We start from the raw sequence: 16,845 nt of genomic DNA on the forward strand, positions 1-16,845 counted from the left end.
GCAAGTTTTTCCTTAATATTATTACTGAACTGTGCAGCTTATGAACCCCTGCAGGAGCCTTGAGACTGTGGTGGAAATCCTCTGTCATAGAGATATGATTTAGCATACAAGGAAGGTGTGCGCAGGTTGCACGTAAATACTGTGTCGTTGTATATCAGGGACTTGAACATCTGTGCAAGAGCTGAGCCCTGCAGACAGCCAACCCATATAGAGACAGAAGGGCCACCTGGGCTTCAAAAGCCACACATGAGATTCTGATGACTCAGAAACCTCTCAACAAACACAAATGGCTTTAGAGAAGCAGGGAAGAGTTTCTCAGAGAGACCAGGAAACATCAGATGGCTGCCAGACTACTTATCAACCCAAGGGGACCTGAGAAAATGCTGGGTGCTTTGCCACAAGGCACATCCGGAAATCTACAAATAGGTCGTCATCTCACAGATTGAAGATGGTCTCTGTATTAATGGAATGTGGTGGCCCCGAAACCACGGCCCTTTATCTTCCTCCACTCACTCGAGCATCGGGTCATTTCTTGCCTTTTACCTCTTCTCAGTGCATATATCACCTTGTACTAACTGTCCCCTTCAGTAGACGATTTGAGGAAAAAATTGTAAGGAAATGCTTAGGGAAACAGAAGTTGGGTCCACTAACCCTAAGAAATGTGAACCCTACAAATCCATGAGGATTTATTGCCTACCCACAACAAACCCTCACCTATGGAACTAACCCCACTGGTGATCTTCATGACTGATGGCCTTTCAAGGAAAAGATGGAGATGCTCTTGGTGAAAGTACCCATCATGCCTTACAGTAGAGGCTGAACATCTCGACTAGTCTTCCTTGAAGGAGTGAAGGTATAGACAGGACAGTGTGTTCAGGTGAATGATGCCTGCTTGTGTTCAGCCATTATGTTTCCTAGTCCACACAGACCCAGACTACATGCTCTAGACCTGGGTGAAGCCTATGCCGACATCTCATTGGACAGGGAACCGCGTCACCAAAGTGAGCAGCGAGAGGGGTGACTGCACCAATTCAGGCTGCCATCAATTGTTTATCAATTTGAAGAATTAGTCTCTATCAATCATCCCAATAGGGGAATTTCCTCATCTCCCAGGGTGCTGCTGGGATTTGGATCCACGAAGGCGTCCCTGGGAGGGGAAGGAAATGAGCACCCTGGAGATGCTCACTGAGATAATTAAACTGTGCAGAGTCACGCCAGTGGAAGTGGCCCCACGTGAACACCATCTGGATTCCCAGGGCCTCGCTTGGCACTCATAGCTCGCAGTTCTGCAGCGTTGCGAAGGCTCTGGGGGCTTTTGTGGAAGAGTGCAGGATGTCCTCTGCTCTCAAGTCATGGCCTTACAGTGCCAGAGCAAAGTTGGGTCTACTCATGTCCCTATCCAGATGAGCAAAGTAGAACCCAGGGAGGGGCCCATGTGGCAGAGCCTGACTCTGCAGGCCAGGTCTCCTTCCTGCAGCCCCCCTGCATTGGAACAGAAGGCTGAAGAGTCCCTAGGCATGTACCGGATGCCAATACCCTCATAGTCATGACTAAGAGAAGTCAGAAAGAAACACTTCCTCCTTTGGAAACTAGTTTTTGCATTGATCTATTGACCTAATTCTGATGGAAATTGTTTGTTGGCTGTTTAGGGACAGAAGGAAGTGATGTAATAGCTGGGCTTCTGACGATGTAGCAACTATGAAGTTCCATGTATGTGTGTGTGTGTGTGTGTGTGTGTGTGTGTGTGTGTGTGTGTGTGTGTGTGTAAATGTGTATAGAGGCCAGGAGTAAACGGTTGGGTATCATTATATCATCATCATCATCATCATCATCATCATCATCATCATCATCATCTTTTCTTCTTCTTCTTCTTCTTCTTCTTCTTCTTCTTCTTCTTCTTCTTCTTCTTCTTCTTCTTCTTCTTCCTTCTTCTTCTTCTTCCTTCTTCTTCTTCTTCTTCTTCCTTCTTCTTCTTCCTTCTTCCTTCTTCTTCTTCTTCTTCTTCTTCCTTCTTCTTCCTTCTTCCTCCTTCCTCCTCCTCCTTCCTCCTCCTCCTCCTTCTTCTTCCTCCTCTTCCTCTTCTTCCTCTTCCTCCTCCTCCTCTTTCTTCTTCTTCCTTTTCTTCCTCTTCCTCTTCCTCTTCCTCTTCCTCTTCTTCTTCTTCTTCTTCTTCTTCTTCTTCTTCTTCTTCTTCTTCTTCTTCTTCTTCTTCTTCTGTTGCTCTCCACCATTTTGGAGAATGGTTTGACAGTTACATGCATTTACTTAATGAATTTTTTTTGAGACAGGGTTGTTAGCTGAACCAGAAGCCCCACTTGGCTAGCCTGGAAGGGCTCTGCTTGCCTCTGCCTCCCTACATTTGGAGCAGACCACTGAGCTTCAGTCCTCCCCACTGCTCTCATTGCCTCCACTTCTGCTCCTCCCTATAGCACTTGACTCCACAGACCAATGAGAGAGGGGGCTTCTACAGGGTTCACCTTGTGCTAACGAGCCTGTGCAGGTGTGCGTGGGTGTGTCAAATCCTCACGACTCTGAGTGCACGCCATCGAATCTCCAGGTATAGATTAGAAACATGAGCACAGAGAGGGCGAGACACTTGCCAATGCTTCTCAGCCAGCCAGCAGCAGAGTGGACTGGATCCTGACTCTACTGGCTCCAGCATGACATCTTAAACTCCAACTCTGGCCCAGGGCTGCTATGGTGGACATGCTCCCAGAGCACTTTCCTAAGACTTCAAGTTGACCTGCATATTCAACAATGACTTCTTGTAAGCAAACACATTACATATGACCAGATACAGAAAAGGCAGCACTTTCTCACCACCATGGTTACTGTTACACAGATCCATGTCCCAGACTAAAGTTATTTCCCGTAAAGTCAAATGCCACAGTGTCCCATCTACAGACACAATGAGGACACATGTACAGAAGTGGGGACCTGCCCGCTCTTCCTACAGATGGATGTGTACTCTGCACAAAACTCCATCTACCAGAACTTGCTAAGAATCTGGTAGTCCTTTCATAAAGCCTAATCATACACAAAATGACTCATGGGATAGTTTTAACCAATAAGGTCCTGAGGGGTTGGGGATGTAGTCTAGTGATAGAGTGCATTGCTTCTTATGTGCAAGGCTGGGTTTGGTTCCCAACAGAAGAAAAATAAAAGCATGTACTGAGGTATCAGTCCAACTTCTGAGGACGCATTGGTCAAACAGTTAACAAAGTGTCCTTGTGTGCCCACAGGGGACAGCCCTCAAAGTGTACTGTGGCCGCCCACCCCTGGAATTCTGCCCTGTGGTTTAAGTCCCTGAAGTCATCTCTGGGAAGAATACTACCAGGTGGAAACGTATTGCGCAGGGCGGCTGAAATGGCCGGGGCGGCCCACTGCCTGCTCGTGATTAGGCTTTTAAAAAGAAACGCTGCTCCTTAATCTGCAGAGGGGAAGACTAAGAGGAAACAACACTAAAGTCCGCGAAATCGCAAAGGAGACAGAGAAAATGGCTATGACCCTGTCTGCAAACCCCAGCAATCTGTCCCTCTGCAGCTTCAAGGGGGTCATTTCCAGAGACATCAAAACAGCAGACTATTTTCACAGCAGGTAATAAATTTAGGGAATTATTATTTTGAGACGCTGTAGAGCCTGAGAATGGGGTTAAGTCTTTAAAAGGTTTTAAAGCCCTCGGGTGAAACCAAAAATGACCCAATCCTGGGAGGTACGTATTTGAAAAGCAGTCAATCAATGATGGATACCAGCATCCTGATGTGTGTGCTCTCTGCCCACTGCTGACATAGGGCTGGGTGGCCAAGGGATTCCCCACCCTCCTCTCTCTGCACCTTGTCAGCTGGATTGCTCATGAATATTCAGAGCAGGGGTCATGCATATTCTTCTACCCAATTTTGGAGTGATTGGGATGTCTCAGGAAACCAGCCCAACACAACTCATTCTTTGGAGGGCTTTCGCCTTAATCCTTATGAAGGTCTTTGTTCTATGATTTTGAATCAGGATTCAAGGTAAAAGTTCGACCGCAAGCACCATCAAAATATGAGGCAACTCCTTTAGCTACACCTTGAAGTGAAAACTGTCTGCTGCTGCCCACACAGAGACAACACACTGTCCGCACTGTTCAGGAGCTAAAAAACAGTTAACTCTCAATGGGGAAGCCGCTTGTCACAGGAGAACACAGATCAATTAATTCAAATTTAAGGGGAATTAAACATACCAATTATGTAGTCACCACAGCCCAAGATATTAAGCTCTGAAGGGTCTGTGGTTCCTGTAGGAGGAGCCAGAACACCTTAACAGACTGTGGCTCTGCTAAGCATACAGGGCCTAACTTTTTAGAGGGAGGAGTTCGGCTTCTTTTCAAAACAGCCAAGTGCTAATCACTTTAAATAGCAGGTGATCACGGGGTTGGGGGTTGGTTGCCGAAGGACCAGGCAAGGGATTCCGGGGAGGGGTGGGTGGTGGAGGGCCCAAGTCGATTGACTTAGAGAAAGGGAACTTTTAACAACATAGCCAGTTTTTCAGAGAACTGGTAGCACCCAGCAGTATGCAGGCTTGGGTTCAGGAAGCAAGGGAAAGGCTGTCCAGGAAAAGAAGGACTTCCCAAGAGTAAGACATGTCTAACAGACTCAAATCCTAACCTCGCCGGCCACCACAGACCGGAGGGATCCCTTCCTATCTTTTCAAATTACAGGTTTGAAAGGAAAAAAAAAAACCTTAGCTCTGGTGATGGGAAGCCTGTGTGTGTGTGTGTGTGTGTGTGTGTGTGTGTGTGTGTGTGTGTGTGTAGTCACCTTGCTTCTTTAGATTTTGGAGTGGCCCCGGCAAGAGAACTGGGCCATCTGGAGTTCAGAAGTCGGGGGAGATAGGGAAGAACAGGGAAGATGAGCACACGTTCATCAGCCACACAAAAGAATGGAGCAGAAAGAAGCCTGGATTTGGGCGCTCGCGTCTGGCAAGGAGGCCGGCAGCAGGACTAATGAAGCATTTGCGGCGTGGGACGTGTGCCAGCGCAACAAAGATGCGCTGGGGCTCTGCAGATGTGCCAGGGCCCCCAGAGCAAAATAATGACATAATCACCATCAGTGTCACAGACCAGACTGTACACAAGGTGACAGGGGAGGGAAGCCTGGAACACACACACACACACACACACACACACACACATACACACACACACACACACAGAGAGAGAGGCAAGGCTTTCCATAGTTGTGATGACTGTGACCCGGAGAGCTGGGACACAGGACTTCATGTCCCTGTCTCAAGTTCTCAGGTGGGGTGGATGTCCATCTTCACCTGGGTTCTCACCCGATCGGGCCCGGCTGCCGCTAATGAGGCAAGGGGAATCTGAACCACTTCAGGAAGACGTGGTTCGTAAACGGCAGAGGGAGATGGGGCACCAGAGAGTCAAGAGACCGGATCTCTAGTATCTGCATCTTCTGTCATGTGTGACTCTGGTCACAACCTAAAGCATGCTGCGTGTGACTCTCGTCACAACCTTGGGCATAAGGGAAACAAACAGACAGACAGACCGAAAAAAAAAAATGGAAGAAATCTCTTCGGAGAACGTTCGAGAGGCCAGAACACAAACTACCCACAACAACAGAAGGGCTAGCCTCAAACTGAGGGTAAAAGCAATGGCCAAGCATGGGATGGAAGGCAGGCAGGCCCTGTTCATGTTTTAAACAAGATCTCCCAGCAGGCCCTGTCACCTGCCCCGTGGCTCTCCATCCCGGTAAGGTGTTAGTACAGCTGCCTGGCTTTTAAGTGACTTTTGTCAGCTTGAAAGTGAAAGTCTGTCTGAGAGGTTGGAAGAACAACAGCTCGGAGCCCGGAAGAAGAATTCCAAGCACAAAGGACTCCCCTAACCAGTGCCCCTTTTCATGGCTTCTCATGGAATATTCATGAGGAGAACTTTAATTTTTTATGACCCCTTTTTGGTTTGACTGTATTGCTTGTATCAACGCTCACGTTCAGGTTCCCCTTAAATACTAAAAGGTCTGTTCTGAAAGTGTTTGCAGAGAGCCACGGGGACAGAGTCGACTGTGGCCATCCTGCGGGCCTGTCCATCCCAACGGAATCACTGTCAGGGACACAGATTTCTTTTCAATATGGCTCCCGTCGGCCTCGAAGCCGCCCAGCGCTCTGCTGCGCCCTTGTTTCAAAACTTGCTAATTTGCTAGTTCAACACTTCGGGGGAACGGTTATATTTGTTTTACTTGGCTTCACCCTAGTTAATAGAAAAAGGCAGCGCAATGACCCGCCAGAGAGAGAGTCTTTTCTTTGAGATAAGCTGCCTCCACCTTCCATCTTGACTTTCTGCTTCAGCCAAAAGTGGGAGGGGGAGGGGAACAGATTGTGTTTGTTTTATGTCATGTTACCAAACAGCCCTGGAGATTGGCTTAAGGCAATCTTGGAGGGTGAGACAGCAGGAGCGTTAAAACTAGAATAATCTACTTTTCGAGAGTTAAACTCAGATGCTGCACCCAGAAAGGCTGTTTGGGAAAATACTGCCAACTCATATGGATGAACTGAAGGGAAATGAGCAGGGGACAGATATTCTGCCCTGTGACTGACGGGGAAGAAAGTTGTGACAGCTAAATACCACCTGGTAGGGGACAAGGAGAAAACTGGGTTTTAAGTGGTCATCCAGGTGAAAGGGGAGGGGCAGGCCCCAGCAAGCTGTGTGTTTGTTGTGTGCTCTGTTTAATCCAGGCCACATGCTCAGGCTGGCTTTCAATGTGCCGTTAGAACTTCTCCAGACATTCAATCCAGGACGGACTGGACACAATAGTCACATCGCACCAAAAGCTCCAGCCACCACCAGCGGCTCTCAGAAGGGAACTTGTGCTCTCACTCCTATTGATAACCCTTTGTGGGATGAAGAAAGAGGGGAGGCCAGGAGAGCTGCACACCAGACAAAAGCCACCCTGCTACACTGTCCTCGGACTTCGTCATCGTCCGAGAACAATTAATTATGAAGGCCTTAGGGCTAGGCCAGAGCAAGAGAAAGCCCACCACTGACCCAGCACCCCAACTGCCACCTCTGTGCTCGCTAAACGCTTTGCCTGTTGGGGTACAGCCGCTGGGGAGCTAACAGATCACGGGGAGGGGTGAGCAGTAGAAAAGCAAAAGAATTTTTTTGTGTGCATGTCCGCCCCTGTATAATTCTATTCTCACTGTGAACTCATCCATACACAAAAACACAAGGACAATTTTTTTTTTAAAGAGAGAAAAAGCCACAGGGTAGGTTACAGTCAGAAATGGCTCTCGGTGGTGTGCTAAAAGGATGGTCTTTTCACCAAATCATTTCACAGAGGCAAAACAGACAAACACAAAGAGTTGAGAGTTTTTCTCCTACATTAAATGGAGTAACTGATAAGGTCAGACACATGATACCCAAAGACAGGGATCCACGAACTCTTGAAGTCAAAGGGCCTCTGTGCGCGGAGGCACAATCTTTCAAAGGAAATAGATCACAGAACTCCACTGAACCCCCTTTAAACTTTATGAAGCAGGAGGGGAAAAAGCTCTAAGTAGGGAAGCTAGACAGAAGAGCCTTGAACTATTTTCTGAAGGAAAGATGAGACCCTCCCTAGGCTGCCACAAAACATCTTTTTTTTTTCTAAGGGCCCCTCTGAACTTTGATATGTGCCAAGACACTGCTATTGAAAGCTGTATAATTGCGTGCTATAGCCACTGTAGAAAATGCTTTGTTCACCCCAACAAAGGACAATGAACAGAGTGGAGCGGCAGTGCGCGCTATCTTTTTCTTTAAGAATGTTGAGAAAGGTCACGGGATGCTATCACTAATAAAGCTGTTGAGTAAGGGGGTTTTAAAGTTGTTCTCACTGTGGTTGAATGCAGCGCGGTGACAAAAAGAGGCACGGGGAGCTAAAAAATGCAATATTGCCAAACAGATCATAAACCAATGGGCCCCTCGCTTCATTATACGGATGGGCCACTTTGAATCTCAGAACCGGCCGAGGAACTGAGCCTTGTCCAGGGTGGGGGTGTGCCCTTCGACCCACTTCCAGCCCACTGCCTACCCTGTCTGCCCTCTCCTCTCCTCTCCTCTTCGATTCCTACTGATCATTCCGTGAGACTACCTTCCCAGTCAGCTGTGTGTGTATGTGTATTTAGGCATCATTTATTCAGACTCTTAAAAGATCAATTTGGCTTGTCACCAGTGAGACTGGCACGGGAAGGGATGGAAAGTCTTTCTCCTCCTCCTTGCCACCCACTAAGAGTGTGCTGTGTAGAGCTTGTTGAAATGGCTCGGTGGCTTTGAGGCCAAGAGAGAGCAAGAGCGGTGAAGGGTTTTCAGTCGTGTGCCAGTCAGCCGAGCATCCCTCATCTCATATCTATTTGGAGCACGGGGAGTGCCTCCAAAACCCACCTGTCTTCCTGCTTCTTTATAGAAAGGCTTCCAAACTTAATCTGCAAGAGCTGGTGAAGAGGAACAGGTTGGGCAATAATTTCAGTATGTGCTGACGGTGTAGGGGGAGGAGGGGGCGCCTTTGGGGGAGACTCCCTTTCAGTTTCAATGTCCAAGCAGAAAGTGAGAAAGTACATCAAGGAATCTGTAGAAGTACCTCTCTTCTCTGTCACGTGACATCAGAGAAATGTCAAACCCACAGGCTCTGTGATGGATAGACCCAGTGACATGCTACGCCTGTTGCTACCGTAGGAAGTGGCATTTACCAGCCCACTAGTGAATGAATCAAGTTCCTGGTTCTATTTATTCCTAAGCCTTCCAGCCTCCAACCTGAGCCCTTCGAAAGGGGCAGGAGAGATTACTCAGTCTTACTGGGAACTTGGACTCTGCCTACAGATTGACTGACTAAGACCGAGGGCCCCATGAGGGAGCCCCAGCTTTCCCCCAATGGAACCACCTCATGGTGCCCACTGAGAAAATGGGCCCCATGTGCCGGGAAACAGTTATCACATCTTCTACTCAACAGATACTCATGTCACCCAAGTCCCCAGCTTCAACCTCATCCTGCCCTCTCTGAGTTGCATTCAAGAGGTGGCCAACTGAGGTAACATAGCCATACCACAGCTCTCTGGGCTTCAGAAACAGTGAGCTTAGCCTCCGGGTTAGAGAGTTAGCTAGCTACTGAGCTCGAACTCTACACACTGGTAAATTAGCTTCGGAAACTGACAGGAATCATTACCTTCCTCCTCCCACAGTTGAGGAGGGAAACAGTTGAGGAGGGCCCCAAAAGTCAGAAGTATGGGCGAGATTTAAAGCCTGGTAAGCAGTGCTGAACTTCCTTCCCCTGCCCGTAAACAAGCATTTTTTTGGAAGCTCCTCACGGTGAAGTGAGACGGAAGCATGGAAGTGTACAGCATCACACCTGGAGAGGCGGAGTTCCTGTGCCAGCATCGTCAATGAGAGAGGCGCCGCTGAAATCTCACGCCTTCTCCTGCACACCTTGGTAAATATGTCCAGAAATGGCACGTCCCACCCCACGCAATGGAGCCGACTCCCCTCCCTTTAGTACAAACTAGAAGTGGCATTCTTCCCACTTCCCCCTCCTGCTTCGGTGCCTTCTTCCACATCCCCGGTCATTGCAAACTCTCAACACCCTAAGCCTGGATGCGAAGCCAAGCACCCTGGCAATTGTGAAAGCTGATACAAAAGGCAGGGTAAGCCTTCCTGTCACTCAGAAGGTCCTGACTCAGAAAGGCCAGGAAGGGCAGGGCCAGAAGAGCAGAGCTCTGCAAGCTACTCCCTCCCATCCAGTGATGACCTCCTTCATCTGTAGGGCAGGGATTGGGGGGAGGGGTGCCAAGCAATGGCAGAGGTACCACAGCCATCAGGATACAGGATAGAAGAGAAAGGAAAGGAGAAAAAGTTCTAGCACAGAATGAGGAAGTCAGAGCATCCTCTGCCCCCATCTGCCTGTCTGTTTTGTGGGTCCCACCCACTTGGAATAATTTAAAACCCAGACAAGCTCAGCTCTTGTTGCTCTCTCTGTACCTTGCCACTGCTATTGCCCCCAGTAAGGAAGTTTCCGCCATGAATCCCTCAAGGGAACATCAGTAAGCAGTCAAAGGATATTGGCTATTTTATCCTTGATATGCACAACTGTCAAGAAGTATGTGTTTGTGTGGGGACACGTGCCCACTTGCGTGTGGTGGTCAGAGATTGGTACCCAATGGCTTGCTCTGTCACTTCCTATCTTGTTTTTAAGACAGGGTCACTCACTGAACCTGGAATTCATGGCCACTGGGCTCTCGAGATCCACCTGTCTCTCCCTCTTCCCAGCTTTTACGTGGGTGCCTCGGATTGGAACTCAGACTGTTCATCTGGCAAGCATTTCCACCAACTGAGCAGTCTCCGTCTTCCCAGCCATAGGAGATAGTTTAAAAGGCCACCCATGAGATATTGCATGGTTTGGGCAGCTAATAGAGGGATAGCCTACTCCTCTGTACCGATTGGATCTTTGAGCATCATGTAGACTTGCGTCCATCTCTCTGCTTTGCTCATCTCTGTTTACAATTTTGGAGAGAGACAAGACTCTCTCTTTTTTCCACCCTCTTCACTAGCTTATCCTGAGACTACCGGGTTATTTTAGTTAATGCTATGAAGAGACATTTCAATGCAAGAGTGAAGCTGTGTGCACTATCAGCCCAGGCATTCGGCAAGAGGTGCTGGGGCTACTTTTGGCTCACAGCCACATCCCACACTGGCAAAGCGACAAAGATAAGAACGGTGGCTTTTTAAGCATCTCACTTAAGCAGTGACCTCCATGCTCGAAGGCACAGAAAGGAGGGATCCCTTATCTGAAGGTTTGTAAGTCAATGTGACAAACTGAGAAGCTGCGTTAAAAACTATTTAGCGGTGTATGAGTTTTTGTGTGCGTGTAGGTGAGTGCCAGTTTGTCTGAGTGTGTGTGTGTGTGTGCACTGTGTGAGTGTGTGTATGAGTGCCTGTGTGTGCACGTGTGCATGAGTGCCTGTGTGTCTGAGTGTGTGTGTGTGCATTGTATGTGCACTGTGTGAGTGTGTATATGAGTCCCTGTGTGTGACTTTGTATGTGTGTGAGTGTGCCTGTGTATCTGTGAGTGCCTGTGTGTGAGTATATATGTATATGAGTATGTGAGTGTGAGAATGTTTGTGTGACTGACTGTGTACATGTGTGTGACTGTTTATATGTGTGAGTGCCTGTGTGTGACTGGGTATGAGTGTGTGTGAGTGCCTGTGTGAGTGTATGCATATATGAGTGTGTATATGTGTGTGACTGTGTATGTACGTGAGTGCCTGTGTGTCACTGTGTATGTGTGTGAGTGTGTATGAGTGTCTGTGTATATGAGTGTGTGAGTGTGTATGTGTGAATGTGAATGTGTGTGTGAGGGCGTGAATATGTGTGAGTGCAAGTGTGAGTGCCTGTGTGACTTTGTATGTGTGTGAGTGTGCCTGTGTATTTGTGAGTGCCCGTGTGTGAGTATATGTGTAATGAGTATGTGAGTGTGTGAATGTTTGTGTGACTGACTGTGTATATGTGTGTGACTGTTTATATGTGTGAGTGCCTGTGTGTGACTGGGTATGAGTGTGTGTGAGTGCCTGTGTGAGTGTATGCATATATGAGTGTGTATATGTGTGTGACTGTGTATGTACATGAGTGACTGTGTGTGACTGTGTATGTGTGTGAGTATGTATGAGTGTCTGTGTGGGTGTATGTGTACATGAGTGTGTGAGTGTGTATGAGTGTCTGTGTGAGTGTATGTGTATATGAGTGTGTGAGTGTGTATGTGTGACTGTGTATGTGTGTGCAGGCTTATCCACATTCATGAGTTTCTGTGTAGAGTATTCAGGGCAGAGTACATGCTGTTGAGTCTTGCTTCTCACATTTCTGGGAAGAGCCCGTGTTTTGTTTCTTGTTCGTTTGTTTGTTTGGTTTGTTTTTAGTTTTTGGTGTTGTTTATAAGCTAAGGAGGAATTAGCCTCAGAATAGCTGAATAACTTGCCCAAAGTCACATGAGAAATGACAGGAGTCCTGCCTAGGCCCCATTCTCCTTGCAGTGGAACACTCTTAAAATAGTCTGTGCAGATAAAGGGGAGGTGGCCTGGCTGAAAGTGGATGTGATTCACAGAGAAAGAGCTATCAGATGCTAATCATATGAGGAGGAGGCTTTGGATGATGTTAAATGGAGCAGTTTGCTGGGCACCTCTCGATGCCAGTGTCTGTTTGTGTCCTTTAGATCCTTGTGCTAGGCATGGGGGGATTAAATTCCAGCAGGTAGGTGTAAGTGCCCCGAAGATCCCAATGTGCATTTGAAGGAACTTTCCCCCCTGGCGTGGGATCAGAAATTGACTCATGACCACTGGAAGGTCTTTCTATGAAAGCTGAGGTAGCCACCCAGTGAGTGTTCGTTATAGTACAGCATGGCTAACTCACTAGTGCTCACAGTAGCTCCCGTTGTGCTCTTGGAAGAGAAGGAACATGAAGCCAAGCTCCTCCACAAGATTTCTTAAGAAGTCTAGCCACTCTCATGACTCCAGCTTTGGAAGGCAATCCCAAGGCTGTCCACACAGTCAATCAGTGCTGTGACAATGGAGACTTTGACAACATTGGCTTTAACATAGAGGGGGCTTAGATGGCTCCATGGATAAGAGCACCTGCTGTCAAACTTGATGACCTGAGTTCTGTCTCTGGGATTCACATGATGAAGCAGAAAAATGGCTCCCATAAGTTGCCCTCTGGCCTTCCCACCCTCTCCCCCTCCCCCTCCCCCTCCCCCTCCCCCTCCCTCTCCCTCTCCCTCTCAGGTAATTAATACAAATATGGTGGATCTGAATCCCAAGATTCCTTATTTTTTAGTGCATCCAGCAGGAGAGAAACACCATTTATAACGTGTGTGGCAAGAAACACACTGGTCTCAGACAATAAAGATACAATTGGTAGCTTGCAGGATAACCATTCAAACTTTCAAGAAAAACTCTGATTAACCCCTTGCAAAGCTTGCACACTTCATTCTGTATAAATTCATAACTGATCTGCATTCCCCAAAGCAGTGGGGATCAAAACTGGGAAGGAATGAGCAAGCAGTGGGACTAGGAGGGGGTCAGGTCTCTTTATGGACAAACCAGATCATAGGGGTTCCTCTTTCCCTTGATATATGGATATTTTTGGGCATCCCTTGGTACTTATTTATAAGAAGAAGGCAAGAGTACTATCATAAAGTCCATGAAATTCTGCCCTCAAAGCAGCATACCATCTAGTCAGAAGAATCAAGGAATGGATCAACTTTGTCACAGCTATCTGGTCTACCCTTTCCCAGTCTACAGAAATCTCACCATACTCCCACCTCCAGTTATTGCTGCCCAGGGCAGCAGGACTCATCAGATGCCTTTGTAAGCACCGGGAGCTTTGCTCTTCTGGTCTCATGCAATCATCACGTGGATGAAAACTGTTTGCCGAGGCTCCATGTCAAACCATCATGAAACTCCTGACTCATATCTGCACACCTCTCACTATTGCAAGGAATGGCTTCCTAGGAATGGTCTGTATTGCTTTGCATGCATCTATAATATACCCATATAGAAGAGGAATGCACAAGCTACTCGTCCCCCTCAAAGGCAAACATAAGTAAAAACAAAAGAAAGGCTAGCTTGAGACAGCTCATCAGACTCAAAGCCCTTGCCACCAAGCCTGAAGGCTCTGGTTTGATCCCTGGAATCGACATGAACCAACTTCCACAAGTTGTCTTCTGAACTTGATGACCGCTCTATGGCTCAAGCATACCCCCTCCCCGCCCCTGCTCAAGGCCTCTCACTGTGCACACACTAAACAAACAACTAAAAATGCAACTAAATTTTTTGAGCAAAGGTGATGTGAATGGATCTCTTTTGAAATATGCTTAGTAAATTTCCCATGTTAATCACAGAGCTGCTTGTTAACCATCTCTAGACTTCTTAAGGGGCAGCTTTGTAATGACCACTGCATATAATATGCTCGTAGCAGCTTGGCCAGCACTCCAGAACATTAATGGGATCATCCTGTATCTGCCCTTTACTTCAGACTTTTTAGTTCCCTTTCCTATGGCCAACTGAGTCTTCCGTAGAAGATGGAGGGTGGGAAATAAAATGGCCGTGGGTGAGTCGTGATGACCCTCATGGGAAGCCCCTGGTTGCTGCTCTACCTGACAATTCTGCCGAGATGTACTTAAGTAAGAAGCCATCACAAAAAACAGATTCAGAGTCTTTCCCGAAGAGCATGAAAATAAACGAAACGGGAGATGACCAAAGAACAAAGACTGGTTCCTACCTCAAAGTCGTTTGCTTTGTTGTAGTGCATGTTGAGGGCTCTGTACAGCTCGCAGTCCCTGGTGATGGACAGTTCCTCTGTGCTGGTGACTCCATCATTGATGGCTTGGCGCGCATACTTCTCCATCTGAATATAGTAAAACTCACGGAAGTTGCTAAACCATTTGATGAGCTGGGATGTGATGCATCTGTTGAACTGTTGAATTTAAATGTTGAAAAGTGTGAGCGTGCCACTGCTGCTGTGAGCCGAGTTTTCTTAAGCACTTTTAAAGTCTCACTCCCCGCTTTACCTGGAAAGGTAGGTATTAAGAACCACCAACATGGCGTCCGATGGGACGAATGTCTCCCGGAATATGAGAGAGCATTCCAATGACAGAAACCCCTTCACCATTTCAGGATGAGAACTGCACATGCTTCAGGGTGGAGAAAGCATATTCTAAATCTGATTTTCCTTAGTCTGATTATCTTTCATTTAAAGACAAATCCACTGTTCTGTCTTTAGTAGAGCACGTGCATCTACAGACTTTGCAGAAACACACTGTATATTTTTTAAAACGTGGATTTCTATGGTAATTCCACTCGATGAGGGAAAGCTGCTTTTCAGTAGAGTGGCAAGGCTGGGTTTTGCATGGGTTGGGGTGCTATCCCTCCACAATCCATCCATTTTACAGTTTTCCTACAGTATTTACTCCCAGTGTGGTCAGGGGAGACCTTGGCACCTGTCCCTGTGCTCTCTGTTCCCAGCCCTGGAAGGCCCGTGGCCCCTTTCCTTGACAGCTGTGTCACTTGGGAGATGTGGTTAAGACACAGTTCACAGATGGCAGAGAGATGGGACCTTTATTACTTCTTTTTTTAAATGCCAAGTTGTGATAGCATGATTGGGCTTTGAAAATCTGTTTACCCAGGCTTGCTGACGACCTTTGAAATGAAGATGTCTTCCTGGGCCCTGGCAAATGGTCCTGTCCTTACTGACTGCTTTCCTCATGGCAAGGACAGGTGTGTCCTAATGTGCCAAGTCAAAACCAATAAATTCATCACTTCCTGTCGGGCAGGCTGACAGGCACCGCTGCCTTTTGTCACTGGGACCATTCCTTTCCCTGGGCCCCCCAGAAAAGGGTGTACATCCATCAAAAATCAACAAGGAACACTTATGAAATCTTGGTCCTGAGACTATCCAGGCTGCAACCAGATGACAGCTAAAGTGTGTATGGGGCTGTAATTACTGCAGAAAGTTGTTTCTCTACTCGCAAAGATAATAAGTGAATGGAAATTTATGGTGGAGAATGGAAGTCACAAGGAAACAGACGCTGGAGGCTGGTGTTCCTCCCAAAAGGCCATCTTGCGTCCTAATTGCCGTGGAGTTGCAAGGGCCCTTACAGATAATTGACCAGAAAATGATTAAGTCATCAGCAAACCGCTTCTGCTTGTGAGAGTTCAAACATGTACTTAACCTGTCCAAGAATTATATTTTCGCTCTGTGCGTCTGCTCTGTCTCCATTCAGCCTCGCGGGGAACCCGATTAGAGAGACAACTGAAGGACCCCCGTTATCTGATCTTCTGGTGGCCGATTTCAATAGAACTTAAACCCATTACGATTTGCTGAAGTCGGACTCCTTTCCACTTATCTCAGCAGTAAAATACACTGTCCAAATTTCCAGACACTGAGATAAGGCCTACAGGCCCCCGTGACGGCTAACTGTTCCTTTTTAATTCTTTTAGAACAAGAAACAAAACATTACAAAATGATAGCAGGCTGTGCACTGGGGAATGAAAATTGCTTTGACATGGAGATTAGGCCTCTGTATTGTTACAAGACATTGTCTCATATGGACAAGAGTACTGTAGGGGGAAAAAATAGAAGGGTATTTTTTTTTTCTAGAATGGTCATGAATGACCTAATGGAGGGAGACAAAAAAGTAAGTGCCCTTGCCATTATGTATGAATGGGACATAAAGGGAGATTTAAAGCGCATTGTTGGAGGCTGGAAATACCAGAGAGAGAGAATGGGCAGAAACAACAGACTCCAAACACGAGATAGGCAAAATGAGCAGTACCCACGGCCCAAGAGCGGGGCTTTCCCGGCAGCCACCGGAGGGAAATGAAACTGGAGGGTGCTACTTTTTCATTCCCGGCTGAGAGCTAAACGCAAGCATCCCGTTCGTTCTCCGGATCTTCATGTGGAAGGGGGTGGTGGGGTGGTGGAGGAAAGTATTCAACTTTAAAAGAGTTAATTCCGAGCGCCCTGCGTCCCGCTTTGTGAGCAAAGGATCAATTGTTCTAGAAAGGCTAGCTCTGTGGTGTGTTAATGTGTTACTGCACAAACTAATCGCTTCAATAAAGAGGCTGTGTTTCCAGAGTGTACGAGTCTCTGTGACTTTGATTAATGCTTCCCACGGGACATCTCAGCCTCAATATGGGCTGGAGAAACTTCCTAAATATTCAATGAGCATGGTCAAAAGACGTATAAAACAAATCAACCTGACACCTTAATCCGGCTAGGCAGCAGTTGACTCAGGGGGTGGAGGGGAAGAGATACACCATTTAACACTGCAGGCTTGGAAGCCT

General features: G+C 47.3%; 1 protein-coding gene across 7 annotated transcripts in view; it reads right to left on the minus strand.

Annotated features, from left to right (window-relative positions):
- Prox1 (prospero homeobox 1) overlaps nucleotides 1-16,845 on the minus strand; it is a 54,393-nt gene that overhangs the window by 15,828 nt on the left and 21,720 nt on the right. For all 7 annotated transcript variants that reach the window (XM_063272395.1, XM_063272394.1, XM_063272392.1 and 4 more), the window contains exon 4: nucleotides 14,282-14,476. In XM_063272395.1, coding sequence (XP_063128465.1) covers nucleotides 14,282-14,476 — 195 coding nt within the window. The remainder of the gene's footprint in view (nucleotides 1-14,281; nucleotides 14,477-16,845) is intronic.

This window comes from Rattus norvegicus, chromosome 13 (assembly GCF_036323735.1).
Source record: "Rattus norvegicus strain BN/NHsdMcwi chromosome 13, GRCr8, whole genome shotgun sequence".
Classification (NCBI taxonomy): domain Eukaryota; kingdom Metazoa; phylum Chordata; class Mammalia; order Rodentia; family Muridae; genus Rattus; species Rattus norvegicus.